The sequence below is a fragment of the Oreochromis niloticus genome, linkage group LG15, assembly GCF_001858045.2.
Source record: "Oreochromis niloticus isolate F11D_XX linkage group LG15, O_niloticus_UMD_NMBU, whole genome shotgun sequence".
NCBI classification, from domain to species: domain Eukaryota; kingdom Metazoa; phylum Chordata; class Actinopteri; order Cichliformes; family Cichlidae; genus Oreochromis; species Oreochromis niloticus.
This window is the reverse complement of record NC_031980.2, coordinates 28,050,982-28,072,244: the sequence shown is the minus strand read 5'-3', so window position 1 is coordinate 28,072,244 and position 21,263 is coordinate 28,050,982. Positions and strand designations below refer to the sequence as shown.

Here is a 21,263-nt window from a genome sequence, read left to right as displayed (position 1 = left end):
ACTGTGATTGGCTGTCAGCCAAGCGGCGCAGGCGGTCACCTGGTGGAGAGATAAAACAGCTTTCAATGGAGGGAAGGCTGAGTAGACAAACAATTTTTGGATCTGGTGCTGAAAGATGAGACTACTGGCTTTGGCTGTGGTTTGCGCTCTCATTGCTATCCAGGATGGAGGGAGTGTGGGAGCAGCTCTGCCAGGAGTCGACCCTGCACAGAGAACACATGCAACAGGTGGCTACTAAAGTCTAATATTTTTTATTTGTTATTTATTACAGAATTATGCTATTCGTTTAGCACTATTAATACAGACAGGAAACGTGTCAGCAACACAGTTGCAGCCAGTTAGGTTTTTATAGGCTTTGTGAATTTGGAATTTACACTAAAAATAAAGAGTATATAAAAAAAACTATGAAAAATTTATAGTTTCATGTCTCAGAATACAGGCTAGAGGGGTGCAAAGAAAATCATGAAATTCTCAGCCCTAAATTGAATCAAAATTTTTCAATCAATCAGAAGCTGAGCCTGCTATAGATATACTGATTCTAATGTAAATACTTTTTGTTCCCACTAATCTGCTGCACTTTTAGGTTGTTTTGCTTTTAGCCTTCTTTCTACTTCATGCCAAAGCAGCTTGATGGGTTTATGTCTGCAGCTTGTGCCTGTTCCTTTCTCGTAATACTTCGGCACACTATCTTGTTGTAATGCAGTTCTTCTCAAACAGTGTTGCAGGCCCCACTGCACCGATGACCAGGAGAACAATGCGGAGTAAAACTAAATCAAATGAATATGACTTTTGCAGACAAAATAAACTCAAAGGAACATGTTAAGGCTTGTTCAAAATGCTGATATTAAAAATTGTGAGATCTGAACAGTTTCTATCTTCTGAAGTGGGGCAGGAAAGTTTGAGAAACTGTAGCTGTAGGATGGAGCGCTGAGCCTCCTTCCTGTTCTCTCATCATTATGAAAGCAATATACAGTCTTTCTATCATTAGGACTGTATTTTCCTTGTGATGCATGGATTTGCAGAGGATTTGGACGTAATCAGTAATAGTCAGGGTATCCATATGAAATATTTGAATCAACTTTCAAGGCTTTGTTGACTCCTGTGGCTGCTTTAATGTGAAAGTGAAAATTATGATGTTATAATTCACTGTATTAATTCTCATATGAAACTAAAAATGTAATAAACCCATAATTTGGTATAAAAATAATTGACACATGGATATTTCATGGTCATAAAATCCTCTTTTTTTTGACAAAAATACATGTCAAACTAAAATAAACGAAAAAACACTCTGTGTGTGTGTGTGTGTGTGTGTGTGTGTGTGTGTGTGTATGTGTGTGGGTGTTTTTCCTAAAATGCAGAGTGGTGATGAATGATTCAGTAGATCATGTAGCAGGCTGCAGCTGCCCGTACTCTGCAGTGTTTGTGTATTTCCAGTTGTGGACTGATGTGTCTGGGGTTTGCCTTCAGGAGCAGTGTCCTCTGCATTCAGGAGAACAGCAGGCGACTTCCTGGCAGAGGATCCCAGCCTCTGCTTTTCCCTGAGAGAGAACGAGGACCAGAGGCAGCTCCTTTGCAATGATCGCAGAAGTAATTTCAACTACAACCCTCTCAGCCTTCGCTTTGGGAAACGCTACAATGGCTACATTTACAGAAGAGCTGTTAAAAGAGCCAGAACAAAAAAGTTTTCACCCTTCTCTCTGTTCTTGCGAGAACTGGAGGTACCCACCTGAAACAGAAGACTTTCTCTGGGGAATTATGTTATTTGTTTGGAAAGTCAAACTGTGACAGCAGTGTTCTTAAAACTCTTTATTTCAGAAAAAAAGGTTTCCCTGATTAAAACTTTTGCACCTATCTTTAATGTAAAATAATTTTCAGATGCTACAATGGAGAGAACTATGTAAATAAAATACTTTTAGAGAGCACCTTTTGTCCTGTGTCTCGTCTTAATAATCTGATGAGTTATACGAGGAGATCCTTAGTAGTAGTGTAAAAATGAAGCGATTTAATTGACTGCAGTCACAAGAGGGCACTGCAAACTAAATAATGACAGGGAAAATAGTCACATGTGTTTAGTAGAATTGTAAAAAAAAAAAAATGCTGAATGAATCAAGCCAGGTCAAAGCACTTCTGTGACTCTATTCAATATATTCTTATTACTGGATCATAAGTAGAAATAACCTTTAAAAACATCTATCTTTGACCCTTGAGATTCTCTATGACTACGGTTTTAGGTAATCAGAATCAGAATATTTTATTAACACCAGAGCAAATTAGGTGGTCACAGTCGCTCCAAGACACTAAGAACAATAACAAACATGGCAAGGTACCAATATTAAATTATACCATATATTTAAAAAAAAAAAAAGCTATTAAAAAAAAGATACAAAAAAAGTTGACATTGAGGTAACCCTCTTATCATTTGTTCCATGGTTATATACTTGTTGTACTTGTTTTTTCTCTTCTGCATTTCAAGTCAATAATTGACAGTTTGAGTTATTCTAGTTTTCTAGTTTCAAATTACTTTTTATTTTTAGTTCCTTTAAAAAAATTTAGTTTAGTCTCTTTTTTAAAAAAATGTTTGAGCAGTTTTAGTTTAGTTTCTGTTAGCTTCAGTGGTAGTTTGTTTTTATTAATTATTTCCTCTTAATAATAACAATAATAATAAAATTTTGTAATGTTTTAATTGTCCACTATAGCACTACAGAACATGAGACCGTTTTTTTGGCAGAATACTGGTTATTATTATTACAGCTTAATTTCCTTTTTTGCTTCAAAAGAGTTATCCTTACAATACCTTACACTATTTAGCAATGTAAATAAAACACATTGTTAAAGGGATTCTCTACATGTGCTTAAAATGTACTTAATAACTATAAAAAACACATCCCCACAAAGTCATTGGTTCAGGTATGTGGATGACACCTGGGTGAAAATCAAATCTCAGGACGTACCACAATTCACAGATGGTGTGGTTGTGTTCCAGGGTAAGATAACATGGCCCTCTTTTTCATTTCTTCCATGTACAAGTTGGCCACAGTGGGTGAAACTGGAGAACCCATGGCACACCCATGTGTAGTACTTGTTCATTGAGTGGTGCTAGTTTCAGTTATTATGCAAATGTACTGTTTATAATGTTGGGGAAACCTGCAGTTAGCTGAGACTGAAGAAGTCACCTGGATGAGTGACGAAACATTTCTCCCACAGAAAAACGCTACGTCCAGATGAACAGAATCAACCTTTTGGGGTTTTTGACCCACAGTGACAGTAATGCTCTTGAACTGGGAGGGGTAAAAAAGCAGAACTCAGGGGGAATGCAATCTGCAATCTACTCATATTTAGTGGTACAATTTTACACACTGAAACTTTCAGTCATATTAAATATTTCAGATTTAACTTAATAAATTTAGGGTACCTTTCCAAATCTTTAAAGTAAAGTTTTATCAGTACGGGCAAGCAAGTCATTAGAAATGCCTAAGATTTTATAGATCTATCTACATGTTGATCAGCTCGATTTGAAATATTGCAGTATTATTTTTAGGTTATCATTCCAAATGATAACCTATTTTGAAGAAGGACTACATATCAAATATCTTACTCTGCTGGAACTGCAGCTAATAAAACAGAACACACACCAAAAAGAAATGTACAAGAAATCACATTAACTAAAGTACAGCAACACTGAGAGGACACCCAGTAATTACAAAAAATTAGCTTGAATTAAGATGTTTTTTTTCCCCCTCTGTTTGAGAAATCATCAGATGAACCCGTTTCTGCAGCATGTCTCTTACTTGCCATAGTATTGTTCTGCTGTATTTTCTTTATAGATTTTATCATCATCTGATGACATCTCTGCAGTGCAGAAGAATCACATGACCTGTGAAACACCTATTTTTAAATCAGCGCACACAGAGTCTAAAGTAGAGAGCCATGCTTAACAGAGAAAGTCGTTGTGATGTCCGTCATCTCCAAAAGGAGATTTAGGGATTTTTTTTCTGAGCCAGCTAAGACAAAGAAAGCTGGCTGTGTTGAACTTTGTTCATAGTAAACTTTCCGGGTCTTCTTGGAGTATTGCTAAATGAACAGGTATTGCAAAACTGCCAACTTTTTTTTGAAATGTGCTTCTGACACAAGATTTAGAATGAATATTTCAGAAAGTGAAGAATATTTCACTTTTAACATTTCATATGTTGTCTCCGTCAAAATTTGCCAATAAAGCCTTCAAATGACTTCTAAATTATTGCGTTTTGTCTTTCGGATCATACACAATCAAAAGTTATTTGTACTTTTCCACCAGATGATAGGAGAGCAGATTCCTCGTTTTGCTACAGGCTGCAACATTAACATGAATGAAAATGTATACATTTTACAAAGATCAAAGACACACATTCAGGAGGTTTAGTTTTATTAAGTCACACACTGCTGTTTACGACACAAGGCCAGAAAAATCACAACTCGTATCTAAAAATCAGTCCCAGTTGGATACCTACATGCTTCCACTGCTACTGCACCTCACTTTGACAGCACAGAAGAAAGAAAGATTTCCCATCTAGACCCAAGTATGCGATGATTTGTCTGCTGCAGAGAAGCAACTTCAGGGGAAGGCTGTCCTTTGGCTTTGTCGATTATTTTGCTCAATGACTCCCTGCTCTAAATTAAAACAACATGTGAAAATGCAGTTGAAGCAGGCAGTGACACTTTGTGTGTTGTTCCTTGAGGGTTTTGTGTGGACTTGTAAGTGCATGTGTTGGTTGACACTCTGGAATCCAAAGACAGTACAGGAACAAAGGTGAGCATAGATGTGCTAACACAATCACCCCGACAGTAACTTAAGCCTAGTGCACGACAGAAAGCAAATGTGCCTTTTTTTTAAAAAAAGCATACCAGTATTTTTTTAGACCTACAAATAATCCGGTGATTGGCATGGAGTGAGCAGAACATGATGTAAAACTGAAAAGTTCCCTGACGGTCTTAAAAACACTGGTACCGTTCTTCAAAATAAGGCAACACAAAGCTAGAAGAATGGGCAAGATTACGAAAGGACTGCGTGAGCGAGGACAGGCCTCAGTGCATCATGGGAGTGGTACGTGGTGTGTTCACAGGTCCTTGAGGTCTTTCTGGATGCCCCACAGTGTGTCAGCGCTCTTCTTCAGCTGGGCAACCTCGTCATCAGTGAGGGTCATGTTGACCACACTGTTCACACCATTGCTGTTCAGAATGCAGGGCAGGGACAGGAAGACCTCCTCACTGATACCGTACATGTCCTGGAAAAGACACAAACACAAAATGAAGAGACACACCAGATGCCCTTTCTGATTCGAAACCTTAAACAGGATTCACAAATCATATGACTAATGTTGAGGATTAACTACAGAATTAACTTTGGCCTAAAGAGCCAAAATGCTGTTCTGTGTAACAGCCACCACGTGAAAATTGGTTTTCATGGGGTGACTGTGGCTCAAGAGGCAGAGCAGGTCGGAAGGTTGGTGATTCGATGCACTCTGCGTGCCAAAGTAAGACATTGAACCCCAATTGTACAAGACAGAGTGTCTGTGTGTGTGTCTGACCTTGACCATGGTGGAGACGGGATGGACACGGCTCAGATTCTTGACAATGCTCTCGGTGAGGTCAGCCACGCTCAGGCCGATGGCCCAGTTGGTGTATCCCTTCAGCCTGATCACCTCGTAGGCACTGAGATACAAAACGGCATTATTAACGTCTGTCTGCGATTAGATATTAAATCTGTTTCAGGAACCTAAATCAGTGTACCCAGGCACACTGAGAGGAAGGCTTTTCATTATGGGAAAAAAGTTACAGGATTGTAAATCATTCTGAGCAACATATATAAAGTCTTAGATCTTCCCATAACAAGTCGAGAATATGTTTATTTTCAAAAAAAATGTAACTTTTCATTTTTGAAGCGATATCATACTGGATGCATATAAAAAAGTAGTTTAAATGAATGATATTATTTGTCTCTTGTAATAAATCACATTATATTACACAGTAACAGCTGCTGCTTTTGATAAACAGTAACAGCTCCATGTATAATTTGATAACACCTCTCTGGTCTTAAATGCACAATTAATGACAGAACCCACACCTTGAAGCGAGTCGTTGCACACTTACACTAGCTTCAGCTCTGAAACTAACTAAATACAACGACCGAGGTTAGAGGTTCTATTCCCACTGGAGCCACTTTCTGTATAACTGTAATTACTTGTGGCCTTGAATAACTGCAGACATTCCCAGAATGGCACACATATTTAATTATGGAAGGATACTGGCTTCAAAAACAGAACATCTGTTAGTTTGATTGTGCAGATCACCGTGCACCTCCCTTAACCAAACATTTTCTGTTTTAACTTCTAGAGGTCAATTTAATAACCAGATGATTAAGTGTCCCAGCAGCATTTTTCTGATGGTATGCTTGTGATGCAGATAATTACTGATTACTGATGCTGGAGAGATTTCATTTACTTATATACTGATGGCACACACATATTTGTATTAGTTAGTAAGGTTAGATTTGAAAAAGTGTGACTTTAAAATAAAAAGGTATAGAGTTCAAAGTACAACCTGTCCACCACTGCCTTGTGTGTGGCCTTCCACTGCTCCTTATCGGCATCAGTGCCGATATCAGGGTTCAGTTTCTGCAGGTTGACTCCGGCCACATTTGCACCGCTCCACACGGGCACTAAAGCAGGAATGCATGGAGATTTTACATGCAGATATGATTTTATAACGCTGTTATTAGACAGAAGCTACTTCCGGTGTGGACTCACCGCTGGTGTCTCCGTGCTCACCCAGCACCCAGCCGTTGAAAGAGCTGGCATGGATGCCGAGTCGTTCAGCCATCAGGTAACGGAAGCGGGCTGAATCCAGATTGGTGCCGCTGCCAAGGACGCGGTGCTTCGGCAGACCGCTCAGCTTCCAGGTCACATATGTCAGCACATCAACTGCATTTAAATACAAACACACAATGCTGAAGAGGAAACTAAGCTATTGTGAAGACCAAATGAATAAAAGTAAATAGTATTCCTTTATGAAACTCTTTATGAAACTCTTGCACTTACCAGGGTTGGAGACCACAACGATTGTGCAGTTGGGGCTGTACTTGACAATCTGAGGGATGATGGACTTGAAGACATTAACGTTCCTCTGCACCAGGTTGAGGCGGCTCTCTCCCTCCTGCTGACGAACACCAGCAGTCACCACGACTAGGCGAGAGTTGGCTGTCACTGCGTAGTCTGAAGGAGGAATGAAAGAGTATCACATGATCTGCTCAGGCATGTATGCAGACATCTTTCTGTAGCATGGGGGTCAGTGCAGCTCCAGCTCCTGACCTTTGTCTGCGACTATCTTGGAGGTTTTGAGGAAAAGGCTGCCGTGCTGGAGGTCCATCATCTCTCCTTTAAGACGGTCCTCCATCACATCGACCAGAGCCAGCTCATCACACAGGTCCTGACCACAGGAGAAAATTCACTAATGTATTTCTACACATAGCCATATTCCGGAAGCTCCAGGAGACTCCCAAGATTAAAAATTTGGTGTCAATTTGTTAATTCAATTCAGTTTTATTTATTTAGAGCCAACTCACAACAACAGTTACTTCAAGGCTGGAGTATTGGAAGGTAAAGACCCTACAATAATACAGAGAAAACCTCAACCATCATTTGACCCCCTATAAGCAAGCGCTTTGGCAACATTGGGTAGGAAAAACTTCCTTTTAACAGGGAGAAACCTCCGGCAGGAAACATATGAAAACATATATATAGTTTCACGCAAAACATGAAACTCTCAGATGGGACTGATCATCAATGGAACACAAATTTCTGGTTATTACAGAAATATGGCTGGTTCCAGAAATTTTTTCAGTCAGACAGCAGTGAGTTTTTGGAAGTTTCTGCACTTGTTTGGTGAAAATAAAATTAGGTCTGAAAAATCAGTGAAAAACTGTCAAACGGGCAGAATTTCCATACATCACAGAGGATGAGTTAAGACTGTCAGAGAAACTGACTCCAAACTTCAAAGACATGACAGTAGAGCATGGGTCTGCAACAGAGACGAGACACACTGAACAGTACTTTGTGTTACCACATCTCAGGTTTAAACTATGAGAAAATGTTTTGGTGGTGACAACCATCTCTTTTTCTAGAAACAGCAGCCTCCCAGGGAGCGCTCACTTTTTTAGATCAAATGCTGGAAACAGGAGGTCATTTTATATTCAGACCAATAATTAAATTTCATCACAGCAATACATTTTTCTTCACCTTTTCTCTCACACACTGGCTGAAGGTGGAGTTTGTCTTACCCGCAGCAGGATGCTGACAGCACAGGCCATGCCCACTTGGCCCACCCCAACCACCGTCACCTTGTTCCTGGGAGGCTCAGCGGCGCTGCTGGCCTGAGGGCTGATAAGCTTTTGGAGCACTGAGGACATGATTGCACCTGCAGGGAGACAGAGAGAAACAGGAAATTCAGTCAACTTGTCAAATGACAAAATAACAACAAAGTGAAAAAAAGTTCCTCTAAAGACATTTATTACATACACAATAGCAGTGTCTCAGCCTGTTACAACATCACAGACATGATAGGATAGTAACTAAAAACAGATGGCGTTGACTGCTGCTGCTGATGAAGATGGGCCAGCATGGTGGTAAAGTAGATGGCAACGAAGGCTCCTGGCTCAAACCACGTCTCAAAGACATGAACTTTGGGTTAAATGCTGATTCTAAATTGGGCATGTGCAGAAAAATTATTTGATGCGTACAGAGATAAAAAACAAAACAAAACAAAAAAAAAACCCTTCATGAATGTGACTTGTAAGTGGTAAGTGTGACTAGAAAAGCACAATTTGAACTGCAAATATTACCGACCAAAACCATCTGTGAAAAGTTCTTCTCAAGTGTTTCAAGCAGCAGCACCAGAAGAGAAAAAAAGTGCTCCTATTCCAGTTAGCTCCAGTCTTAATTCCAAATCTCAGCCAAAAACTTCCAGATAGAATACAAAAGCTCAGGTTTGTGGGTTTGCTCAAATGTTCACCTGAGCTAAAACTGTCCCATTTCCAGTTTATTTCCTCCCAGTCCTCTTTAAACATTCTGGGCCTATTACTGGGTGAGGGTTCTTATATTTTACCAGTCAAACTGTCTTTGTAGGAAAAACCCTGCAAAGCCTCATAAACACACATACTCTGGCACATTCATAACAACAACCAAGGGAACCAGCTACACAATGAAAGGAGGGTGGTCCTTGGGCACAGTGGTGCTGGAGCTCCTTTTATGCATGTGCTAAACTCGGAGTTGACTGAACCACCTGTGATCAGCTGTTCAGGAACACCTCAGAGTTTTATTTTAAACTGTGTTTGCTTCCTGGTACAGGGACCATGCTTCCTGGTACAGGGCCCCAGGTGCTCCTTGTTCTAACACTGTTTTAAACCACAAACACCAGTGGAAACGGTTTGGAAGGTTCTGGCTTTCTCCTCAGACACAACGGTTTCAGTTTCTTCAGTCAGACTTTCTCCTGCTCTTTTGCTACTTGTGTAGGATTTATTCTTTCAACACTGATACTGTTCTCTCCACTTCACCTGGCGGTAAAATGTTTCCTTATAAACGGGGGTGTGGCAATATTCAGACTGCAGGCAGTAAGAAGGAGCCAGTGGTCTTAGAATGATTCTGATTCACTGGAGGTTAAAACAAAATAATCTTGTCTTTTGTATATTCAATTATTATAATAATTATAATGATTGTAATTTTTAAACTGGGTAAGACCATTTCTATGCAAATATTAGCCATTTTCTACAAGTGAGAACCAAAAAGTCCATTGTATGTACAAAAGAAGATTTTTTGTTGTTTTGTTTGTTTGGTACGAGTTGTAAACTTAAAAAAAACCAAACATCTAAATCGGTATGAAACACTTACAGGCCATAATAACATATGTAAATGTGATTTGGGGCTGAAATGTCTCAGTAACCTGCAGAGCGTCTGCTGTGAAATGACCTACCTTGGGCCCAACATGGTTTTATAAACACCAACAAAAAGTCAAACAAAGTGAGTTTTGGACACAAGCTGTTCATCATTTCATTAGTATTAAGTTATAATAATTAAACACTACCACACTCGAGGTTGACTTTGGCTAATATGTTTGATCGCAAATGATGTGACATCACCATTAAAAAAAAAACAAACAAACAAACCCCACCATAAACACAAAAGATGTTTGTAAGTATTTGGGTTTTGGAGTATTGGAGGTCAAAGACAGCTTTGAGGAAACAGCATGACTGTGATGGAGTTAAATCTGCTACATTGTAACTGCAAACTCTTCTGAAACCTTACACTGTAACATATAATCTGCTCCTCCCCAGAAATAGAACTATGTGCTACTGTTGACACAGACCACACAGGTATAAATTTTGGCAACAGTGTCAGCCAGCTGCAAAGGTTACTCCATAAAGCACATTACTTTGACTGATGAACATCATCATGGGACAGGGTATTAGTCCCCAAAGTAATGTGGCTCAGGCCTACACCCCATTTTACCACTAAACAATAAAATAATTTTTATTACAAGTATTTTCTTTATATCAACTAACATTTTCATTTTTTCCCAAATTATGTGACATCATTCTGTCATTGTAATAAATATTCTTTTGTTTTTTAAGCTGAATAATCAAATAAGAAAATCTCCACGAGTCAACCGCTGTGTTATTTCCGTTCTCTTTTCTTTCATTTTCACTTTGGAGCACAAGTTTCTGCCTGAAAAGACAAAAGATATCAGGGGAAGTAAAAATGTAGTTGATGACAGAAATTGGTTCGGACGGAGAGATGTCGCAGGTCTTTCCTTCCAACTGCTGTCAGACTCTACAACATGGTCTCTGTAGATGACTACACACGTGCAGACAGACACACACATCCAATACACAACTTTAACTTTCGCCATGTTTCTCTGATGTGCAATAGTACCGAGTGCAATTTCCCAATATAACAAAGTATGTTATTCTATTCGGGGTTTTTTCTTAATTTTTTACTGCTTTTAACTTGTACTTTCTGTGCCATGACCAAAAAATTTCCCACGTGTGGGACTAATAAAGGTTTATCTTATCTCTTATCTTACATAAAAGTCATAAAAGTATTTCCTTTTTCCAAATACTACACTGCTTACTATCTTAACAGCCAGTAAGCCTCAATAAGAACAGGAAGTTATTCTTTCATAATAACGGTTAAATGACAGTTTGTTGCATTTCGGGGCTAAGGCCTTAGTCCTGACCTGTGCAGCTGTAAATATGGTGGCTCACACATCAAGGTCAAAAAAGTCAAAGGAAGATGAAGATAAAATAAAACCAGACCTTACCAAAATATTATGTCCGATCTGCAGAGACTGCCAAATCTGATGTATTAACAGTGTAACTTGTTATGTTTCAGTGCAACAAAATGACTAATGTAATAAAATGACTGAGTGAAGTGCAGATGGCCTTATACAGCACACGATTTGAACGAAAACTGCTAGGCGAGAATCCAAATGAGATCTCTGAAGCTCACAGGGCCTGTTTTTGGAAGCCACTGACCTTAGCCGCCAGTCAGTGGAAAGAACAAAGCCTGCGAGGTCACCTTGTGTCATATTCAGCCTGCCAACAAGCTCCAACCTCTCAGTTATACCAAGGTCAAAGAAATCTGTGAACAGGCCGTGGGGGAGGGGTCCTTTGTCGCCATAAAGGATCACCTTCTGTGCACACTTATACAGGATGTAGCTGCTGAACAGCACGTCTTTTTCTACCCTCCTAAAAATTACTATTGCACAATCCAGCCGTCAGCCACGTACATGACCAAACCTCACGTCTTCAACACGCCCCGAGTTCGTTTTTCCAGTTTGTGCTATGCCTCAAGGGTCCTGCATTGTAATTTAGTTACGTAAGAGTCCAGGCCCGAGTCCTGCCGTTGGCTTTCACGCAGTGAAAACTATTTCAAAGTCACGCACACAGCGGGAAAAATGATTACTTGCAGATAACGATAAGTCGACACTGAGGTGGTGGAATGCAAATAAAGGGAAGGACGACGACATTCGCGTTGCATCACGGCTCTAGCTTCCTGAGTGGGCCTCTCCAATTGATATGAATATAATTTTAGATATCATTTTAAAAAGATAATATTAAATAGTGTTTTAAAGCTGTGCAAAACAAGCGTGAAATCGCCCAAATTTTAACGACACTGCAAAGATTGCGCAGACAGTAGTGGAACTTCCTATTCACTGAAAATGGTTTCCTTCAGCGGCCGTTTGAACTCGGAGCATCCATTTCTGATGCGAACACGACGCCGCTTCAGAAAACACCCACAACAACAAGAACATGGACTTACAGGTTTAAAGAAAGCCCGATATTCGTTATCTGGTCCCGGAGGAGGAACGAGGTGATGTTCGGTGGCTGGTGAAGGATGAACAGAAACGTGGTGTGGAGCTGAAAGGGCTGCTGTGAGGAAGGGGAGGGTGTAGGGGGAGGTGGATGTGAATAGGCTGGCTATGAAAAGAGGTGGTGCAGGATGCGGGTCCGCCTGCTTGCCTGCATTCACACCTGTTTAATCAGACTCCTTTATAGCATTAATGGTGGTCAATGAGCTGTTTATAGGTGAAGATGAAGGCTTTCGTTCAGTGATTCAGATCAGCTGCAGTTTTGCCATCCGCAGCAATAAAGACATCACTAATGATCCAGTCATAAACATCACTGTACTCACAAGCACTTTACTTTGGATCATTTAAATATATGAACGTCAAACGATATTCAAAGTGCATGACTTTTAATTTCCACATCAGTGTGCTATGAAATTGTTATTTTCCCCTGGTTCCAAGTTTCGTTCTCCACTTGCTGCCATTAAAGACTGGTAAACTACATGTGGACTGCTTTTAATAAAAATGATTATGGAAACTGCTCATTTTTGGTAAATACAACAATGCATAAGGCAAATGCATTATTTAAACTGGCATCTTTGTTTTCCCACTATGGACCATACCAGCCTAGACTGTCTTTGTATTGTTCCTTGGTGATTGTAACAAATAAAGTATCAAGCACGAGTTCCCCCAATGCAGACTATTCATTAATGCCTGACCAAAGAGTAAACGACTCTGGAAAATCATTACACTACAGTTAGCAATGTATCTACAATTCCCACCTTCACTTCCTCATTCTGGCCATGTCATGACTCAGTTTATTCCTGCGTACAGGCAGAAACTAAAAATCTCTGAACCTGTCCTGAGGAAATCAAAAAAGTGGTCCAGTGAGGTAAAATAATATCTTTGGGCTGCTTGGTCTGTGCCAACTGAGATGTGTTCAGGACTGTTAACAGTAGTTTGGACGAGTGCACAAAGTTCAACTTAAATTTAATTCATTTCTATTTATATAATGCCAAATCACAACAACAGTTGCCTGAAGGAGCTTTAAGGTGTGGATAATACTGAGAAAACAGAGAAAACCCCAACAATCAAATGACCCTCTATGATAAAACTCTCTTTTAACAGGAAGACCCCAGGTGCAGGCTGTGCAAAGATGCCCCTGAGACAATCCAGCACATACCAGCAGGGTGCAAGATGCTAGCAGGCAGTGCATACATGGAATGCCATAACCAAGTGGCTGGCATAGTTTACATCTGTGCCGAATATGGCCTGGAAGTCCCAAGGTCAAAATAGGACACACCCCCGAGGGTGACTGAGAATGACTGAGCTAAGATCCTCTGGAACTTCCCGATACAAACAGATAAACTGGTGATGGCTGACCAACTGGACATGGTGTCCATTTGGTTTGCAGAGATGCAGAGAAAGATGGGCGTAGTGATAGATGTAGCTATGCCAAATAATAGCAACATCAGGAACATGAAAAGGTGACGAAATACAAAGGACTGAGAGAGGAACTCGAAAACAATAGGATGTTGCAGCCTTGCCCTCTTCATCCAGTAACACATTGATACCTTAAGGCACCCAGTCAGACACACTGAAAATCAGTATGTGAACAGAGAGGGAAGTAAGAAAGGGAATATTGGGGAAAGTGCAAGAAGACATGCAGAGTCAAAAGTCTGTCACAAAACACCCCGCCCCCATCAAAGTAGCTGCTTTCTTGCCTATTCAGGTCCTAGTTTGGAACAAACAAAATTGCATATCTTGATGCATGCTCAATCACCTGGGTAAGAAAATCTCAGAAAGGTGATTCTGTTCATCTGGACATTGCATTTTCAGCAGTATGTTACATTTAAGTCCAAGTCAAATTCAGCTTTATTGTCAAAAACTGTATGTACAGATCAAATACAGGAGTTTGAATTTGCATTGCTCCAAAGGTCCTCAGTGTTAAACTTAAACAAAATAAAAGATAAAAAGATAAAAATCATATGCGCAATACAGTACAATACAATCTTATATACACAACAGTTTGCCATCCCGATGGCAGCAAACTGAAAAGACTGTTGGACGGATGAGTGGAGTCACCTGTAATGCAAGGGGCTTTTAAGGTGAGGCAGGTGCAGATGTCCTGGAGGGAGGGAAAAGAAGTACCCACAATCCTCTCCACTGCTCTCACTACTCTTTGTAGCTTTTTCCGACAGGACCCAGTGCAGGAGCCATACCACACAGTGATACAGCTGGCGAGGATACTCTCAACAATGCTTCTGTAGAAGGTGCTCATAATGGGGGTCGAAGTTCTTGCTCTCCTCAGTTTGTGGAGGAAGTAGAGTCGCTGTAGGGCTTTACTGACCATGATGCTGTGTTTTTTGACCAGGAGAGATCTTTATCTTCTATAAAAAACTTTAAAGATCCAATTTCTCACAGGCCTCAGCAGACTACTTACTGAGTTCCATTTCTACTAGGACCTTAAAAGATATGCAGTCACAGCAAGAGGTGCAGAGTGCTATTAATCTTCTCAAAAATAACAAATCCCCAGAAATGGAGGGTCTAACTGCAGAATTTTATGAGGTTTTTGCTACTGAGCTCACTCGTTTTTGTGTGAAGGAAAGTCTCAATGAAGAAAGTCTTCCACCCACTATGACTGTTTACCTCGAGATAATAGGCGCCCTATTTGTCTGTTTAGTAATGATTATAAGACTTTCACTCTAATTTTAACAAAGAGGCTTAAAATGGTCCTGAATTCCCTCACAGATGAACACAATCAGGTTTTATGGCTAACAGACATATAACCAACAATATACGATTAGTGCTGGACATTTAGATTACTGTCAACTTTTTGATGACAATAGATTCATCAAAATCCATTGACCAGGATAATTCCTCCCACCCACTCCATGACATGCTGGTCAGCCACAGGAGCACATTCAGTGAGAGACTGAGATTACCAAAAAGCACCACTGAATGACACTTAACACACTGTATACTGCAATAGCTACACCCTTTTTGCACATGCTCTTCTTTCTTATTCAGATATTTATCAACAAGTGACTTCATATACATATATATATATATACATATATATATATATATATATATATATATATATATATATATATTTCACAGGTATCTTACTGCTGGACAGAAATCTGATAATCACTCAAATGGCTGATGATACTGCTGTTTTTCTGATGAACCAAAAACACATGTCTGCAGCTCTGGAAGCATGAAAAGCGTTCTCTAGAGCTTCTGGCTTAGATCTAAATATTAACAAGTTTGAACTTATGGCTGTTAAGGAATATTTCAGTACATTTATTTGTACTATACAAGTTTAAAATGAAGTGAGATACTTCATCATCATCATCATCATCATCATCATTTATTTATATAGCACTTTAAAAACACACCTGGTAGATCAAAGTGCTGTACAGTACTAATATGCACATACTTGGGAATAATAATTACTAAGGATCAACAAAGAGGAACATCCTTAAATATGAAATTCATCTTCCAGAAAACTCAAAGTAGACTAAACCAGTGGCTCCTAGAGATCTCTTCTTAAGAGGAAGAGTTCTGATCACCAAAGCGGAGCGAATTTTACGATTAATATATTCAGCTCTGTCTCTCCATGTGGAGAAAAAAACTCTTAAATGAACTGACAAGATGCTCTTTACCTTTGTGTGGAGAAATAAGACTCAGTATTTAAGGAAACTTGTTCTCATGAACACATATGACAAAGGTGGTCTAAATTTTCTGGATTTTTAGCACATTAAACAACACATTTATCATTAATTGGATAAAAAATGTACAAAAATATCCAAACTCCACTTGGAATGTTATTCCTCTCCATGTGATAATTAAACTAGGACCCGGTCCACGCAGACCGCGATCGGTCCTCGAAGGATGCGGCCCAGGTTTTGGGACACAGCTTAACAATTATATAATTTCATATGTCCGTTATTAATAGTCGTATCAGTCCTGTATTGAGCCCTGCTGAGAATCCATGCTGGCAGGGGTAGGACTTTATTTTGATGGGCACAGCATGCGGCCAATCACATGCGAAGACAGACTGGGACCATACCACTATTTAAAAGAAGATAGGGGACAGCCGGGAGCCGGTGTTGCGGCCCAAAATTGATTTCCAATGTTTCCGTATGTTTTATGTGTAATATCTTTACGTATGTTGGTAAATAGACTTCGGTGAACAGGGTTTATATATAAAATTTAAAAATTACCTGTTTTTCAAGTATCTTTATAGCTCTGTGTTATTGTACTTAGATTATAACCAATTATAGCTCAAGATTATCTGATATCGTTCATGAGGGATACATTTGACATATGTTTCAAGTATTATAGACCAACAAGTTATTTATAGCAGTTTAAATACGAGCAATCAGTTTTTGGCAAATACCGGAAATCAGTTTTTGGCAGGCGATCATTTTTGGCATAACACCGGATTTAAATGCAAGCATCTCGGGAAAAAGTAAAGAAGCGAACGAAAACATAAAATGAGCAGCATCTGGCTGCATTTCATTTATAGGAAACCGCAAAGCTGAGTGCAGACTTTATAAAACTAGGAGCTGGATAAAGTCATACCCGTTTTTCTTTTCAGCTATTTTCCATTGTGCAGGATTCAAATTTGTCCAGGCCTTAAACCTCGTGTGTGTCTCCCTAGTAGTAGCAAATCCATAAAAATAGTTGGGGGTGTCTGAAAACACTGAATAAAAAAATAGCTTAAAGTGACAGTTTAGTATTGAATATTACTTAAACTATATACAAAGTGTCTTTGAATGGCAGAGATGCAGAAATGTCTGCATGTAGCACACAGCCATGGCTCAGTGTCTGAGTGTCTAAATGAGTCTCACAGGCCTGAATGTGCACTGCTAAAGATATGTCTGCTTTTTACAAGCCAGTCTACCAGAATGAGCTACCAGAATTTTATTTCTTACAATTTAAGTCCAAAGAGTTGTGCTGACAGATTTCTCTCTTTGTCACAGCAGCATTTTCTTCATTATGTAGGAAAAAACGTTAAATATGTAACTTCTTTACACTGACAGAAAGGCGAGTTTCACTGGTCTAGCCTGCTTAAGATCAAAGTGATATGTGGCCCACTATGTAAAATGAGTTTGACACCCCTGTTCTGGAGTAATCAGCTTTAAGTCTGGACCCCCAGGTTGAGCAACTCAAGGGCATTCAGAATGGTTCCAAAATCACTCCTTTGTTGTCATGAGGTGCCTGTAGTTAAGGAGGTAGAGCAGATCATCAGCTAATTAGAAGGTTTTCTCTTCCTTCAGACAAGGTGAGTCAAGTTAATGCTACAGAGCTTAACTTTGGTTTAATCTTTGGACAGGGTGCAACAGAAATACCCAATACCCAAGTTCAACTATTCACGTTGGCAAAAATACTGTTAATGTAAAATAACACTAAATGATAAAGTTTGTAATATTTTAAAAACTGAAATCTTTTGGACTCCAAAATGCACAAACACTTTTTTAAACCTCAAAACAGAAAGAGAGAAAGAAAGGAAAAAGCAAGTTTACGGGGTCCTCGGTGCATGATCTGCCTGTCTGTGTGGACTTGGCGCAGTGCAATGGAAACATAGTTGAAAGTGGACCTGATAATGAAGGCTAAACCCTGACTGTCCCTGATGGAGCCCACTGCTATTTCCATCAACAGTGGGACGTGCTGGAGATGGAGTGCTAAAATAGGCCACACATACTGTTCAAGCAGCATGTGCAATAACCCTGTTAGCTTTTCAAATCAATGGATTCTTCGTATTCTACCTAAACGTGGAAATTACTGGAGCGATCCACCCAAAAAGAGGAGCTGAGTAAACTGAGCGTCTGACAAACCTTTTTATCCCCCATAGTGTTGATGTTTTATTCAATCATTCACAGATGACAATGTTGCCTCACAAACAGGGAACACATAAATAGACTCCATTTCCCATGACCCCCTGCAACCTTATCCTGCCAGCCGGCCCTGTTGTACCCACTGAGATGCAACCTTTTCTCAATAGAAGACAACACTATTGCTGCCGGTGTAGAAGCTGCCCATTTTGTGGGCAACAAATGGATTGTAATGACACCATCAGTACAACAGCACACTGTGTGTGTGTGTGTGTGTGTGTGTGTGTGTGTGTGTGTGTGTGTGTGTGTGTGTGTGTGTGTGTGTAAGGGGAGTTTCTGTGACCCAGGCCAGGCTCAGGCCCATTAGATGAGCATCAGGTAAATCTGCTAGGCGCTATAATTTCGTGTGAGACACAGTAGTTCCTTTTAACTCAGTTTGAAATGCAGTGTCTGATTTTTATGTTCCATAGCTCTACTACATCATTTTAGCAAATGCACTACTAGGATCATGAGGCACAATGTGAGCGTACGATAGTGGATGCATGCAAATATATCTGCAAAATTTAATAGGAAGCATTGGCTCCCTGGTAATCCAGAACAAATTTAAAATCCTCCTCCTCACATAGAAGGTCTGGAATAATCAAGCCCCATCTTATATTCCTCAGACCTCACAGTACCATATCACCCCAGTACACACTATGCTGTCAGACAGCTTACTTTTGGTTCCTTGGATATTAATAGTACAATCAATCACTTTTATAGAGGAAAAAATATAAAAATAAAATTCTAAATTGTCTTTCTCTCTCCCACACACACACAAACTGTGTCATTTGTACTAGAAAATAGGATCTATCAATAATGAACGATATCTATTGCACCATTCTAACTTTTGACTTCTACATTAGCCATCAACCACAGTCTGAGGTGAGGACAAAGGAATAATTTATCACATGATATGCTATAAACTCACACCAGCATGCAGAGAGGAGGTGCAACAGCTAACGGACTGGTGTAGAGTCAACAACCCATCTCTGAATGTGGACAAAACAAAAGATTTCAGGAGAGCACAGAGAGATCACTGTCCACTTAATATTGATGAAGGATCTGTGGAGGTTGTCAAGAGCACCAAATTCCTGGTGGAGAACCTCTCCTGGTCCCTCAACACCAGCTCCATAACTAAGAAGGTCCAACCACCTTCTGCAGAGGGACTATCGAGAGCGTCCTGAGCAGCTGGATCACTGTCTGCTATAGTAACTGCACTGTATCGGATCACAATACCCTTTACAACAGATAGTGAGAACAGCTGAGAAGATCATTGGAGCCTCTCTTCCCTCCATCATAGACACCTATCACACCCACTGCATCCGCAAAGCCACCAGCATTGTGGAGGACTCCACGCACCCCTCACACACACTGGTGCGTTCTGGCGAGAGGTACCAGGGCATCCGGGCCCTCACTGTCAGACTGTTTCTTCCCCCAGGCCGTCAGACTCCTGAACACTAACTAGACTGACACACACACCAAGTTACTTTTTGTACAATGCTCAGTTTCCACTGTTGTGTCTATATCATTCCTCTGTCTGGTGTTGCACTCTGTTTTTTTGCACATTGCACTTTGTAGTCCTGTGTTGATTGTCTGTTATATGTCATATGTAGCACCATGGTCTCGTTTCACTGTGTACTGTACCACTGCACATGGTTGGAATGACAATGGAGCTAATAAAGAGGTCAGTAAGCTAGTAAAAATGTCAGTATTTTGGCCAAAGTTATAATTGCTAAATAAGGATCTCTCCTGATCCTCACTATAATTTTTGGAAGAAAAAAAAAAGAGAAAAAAATTTGTTCTTCAGCATTAAAGTGACAATGGTCAATCTTTCTACTTCTGGACAGCAACTGTTGATAATTGGGGAAACTTCATTCTGAACACTGTTTAAAACACTGCTTATGTGTGGCCAATTGCATTGGGGGTTCTCTTCCTTTGGGCTCTGCCCTCCAGTCACTTGATTCAGAGAGTGAGAGCATCAAACTGCAGCAGTGCTTGCGCAGCATATTGAATGGTTTCTTTGTGTGCATCGCTGCAGATTTCTGCATGCGTAGGTTGATTGCATGAGTGACAACAAATGTGGCCATTAAATGAAGTTATTTGCTCAGATTATATTTTTTCCTCCCTTCATACCCAAATATAATTCCATAGCATTTTCAGTGGGAGAAACATCCCTCTCAACTTCTTTAGCCTGAAGGTGGAGCAAGATCTCCCTCTGGTGGTACTCTAAAACACAGGCGCACCAAGAACACCTTGAACAGTGAACAAATGCTGTGTCCGAATTCAGTGACTAGTCAGTTATACGGTGGCCCTGAGAGGCCAAACGGACTGCAAATTAAGAAAACACCAGCAAAAAAACGTTGCAAACGCACACAAAACACAACAGAAATGGGGAAAACTGAAATAGGAGGGGGACAAAGAAAAAACAAAAAAAACAAACAAACAAACAAACAAACAAACAAAAACACAGATTTCCAAAAGCACAAGGGAAGTGTTTTTGGGGAGACAATAACCCGACGGACCACTTGCAGGAACCAAAATATTGCTAAGAATTGTGCTGGGACACACTTAAAAGAAGTGGAGGATTGGTTTTGTGAGGAAAGAAAAGATGAGAGGTAAGTGTTAACCTAACTATTAGCCTAAAAATCAGTCATCCGTATTATATGAATCATGATAAAACACCTATCGTGTTTTGGCCGCCGTACAGTTATCTCCAATTAAACTGCACTGATCTTCCTGTGGGTGTATTACACTATGCAAACAGTTGACAAAAATCTGGTTCTCCATGCTGATAACCTCAGGCAATTCAAACTACCAGCATATGATGCATCACAACAAAACCACCCTTAACCACTGCAAATTTCACTGTAATATACAGAACATTCCCAGTTATAGCAGTAGCGCTCATTTAAAATTGATATTCTTGCACAGTGATAGATGCTGCATAAGCTTAAAAACAAACGTTTGAATTCAAAGCAGAAACAGACAACAGGCAGCAGG

At 40.0% G+C, this 21,263-nt stretch overlaps 2 protein-coding genes across 2 annotated transcripts; one reads left to right on the top strand and one right to left on the bottom strand.

Moving 5' to 3' along the window:
* The first annotated feature begins 78 nt into the window (after nt 1-78).
* Nucleotides 79-1,924, top strand: kiss2 (kisspeptin 2). The gene is given in 2 exon segments (NM_001279468.1): nt 79-227; nt 1,471-1,924. Coding segments are annotated over 2 exon segments (375 nt in total). The 5' UTR covers nt 79-115; the 3' UTR covers nt 1,734-1,924.
* A 2,464-nt stretch (nt 1,925-4,388) lies between these two features.
* ldhba (lactate dehydrogenase Ba) lies at nt 4,389-12,507 on the bottom strand. Its single transcript, XM_003456028.5, has 8 exons — nt 12,351-12,507; nt 8,315-8,451; nt 7,347-7,464; nt 7,077-7,250; nt 6,786-6,959; nt 6,580-6,697; nt 5,568-5,691; nt 4,389-5,264 (listed from the first exon to the last, which is right to left on the bottom strand). Exons 2-8 carry the CDS (start codon nt 8,441-8,443, stop codon nt 5,097-5,099), a joined length of 1,005 nt encoding a protein of 334 aa, XP_003456076.1. The 5' UTR covers nt 8,444-8,451; nt 12,351-12,507; the 3' UTR covers nt 4,389-5,096.
* Nucleotides 12,508-21,263: the final 8,756 nt, after the last annotated feature.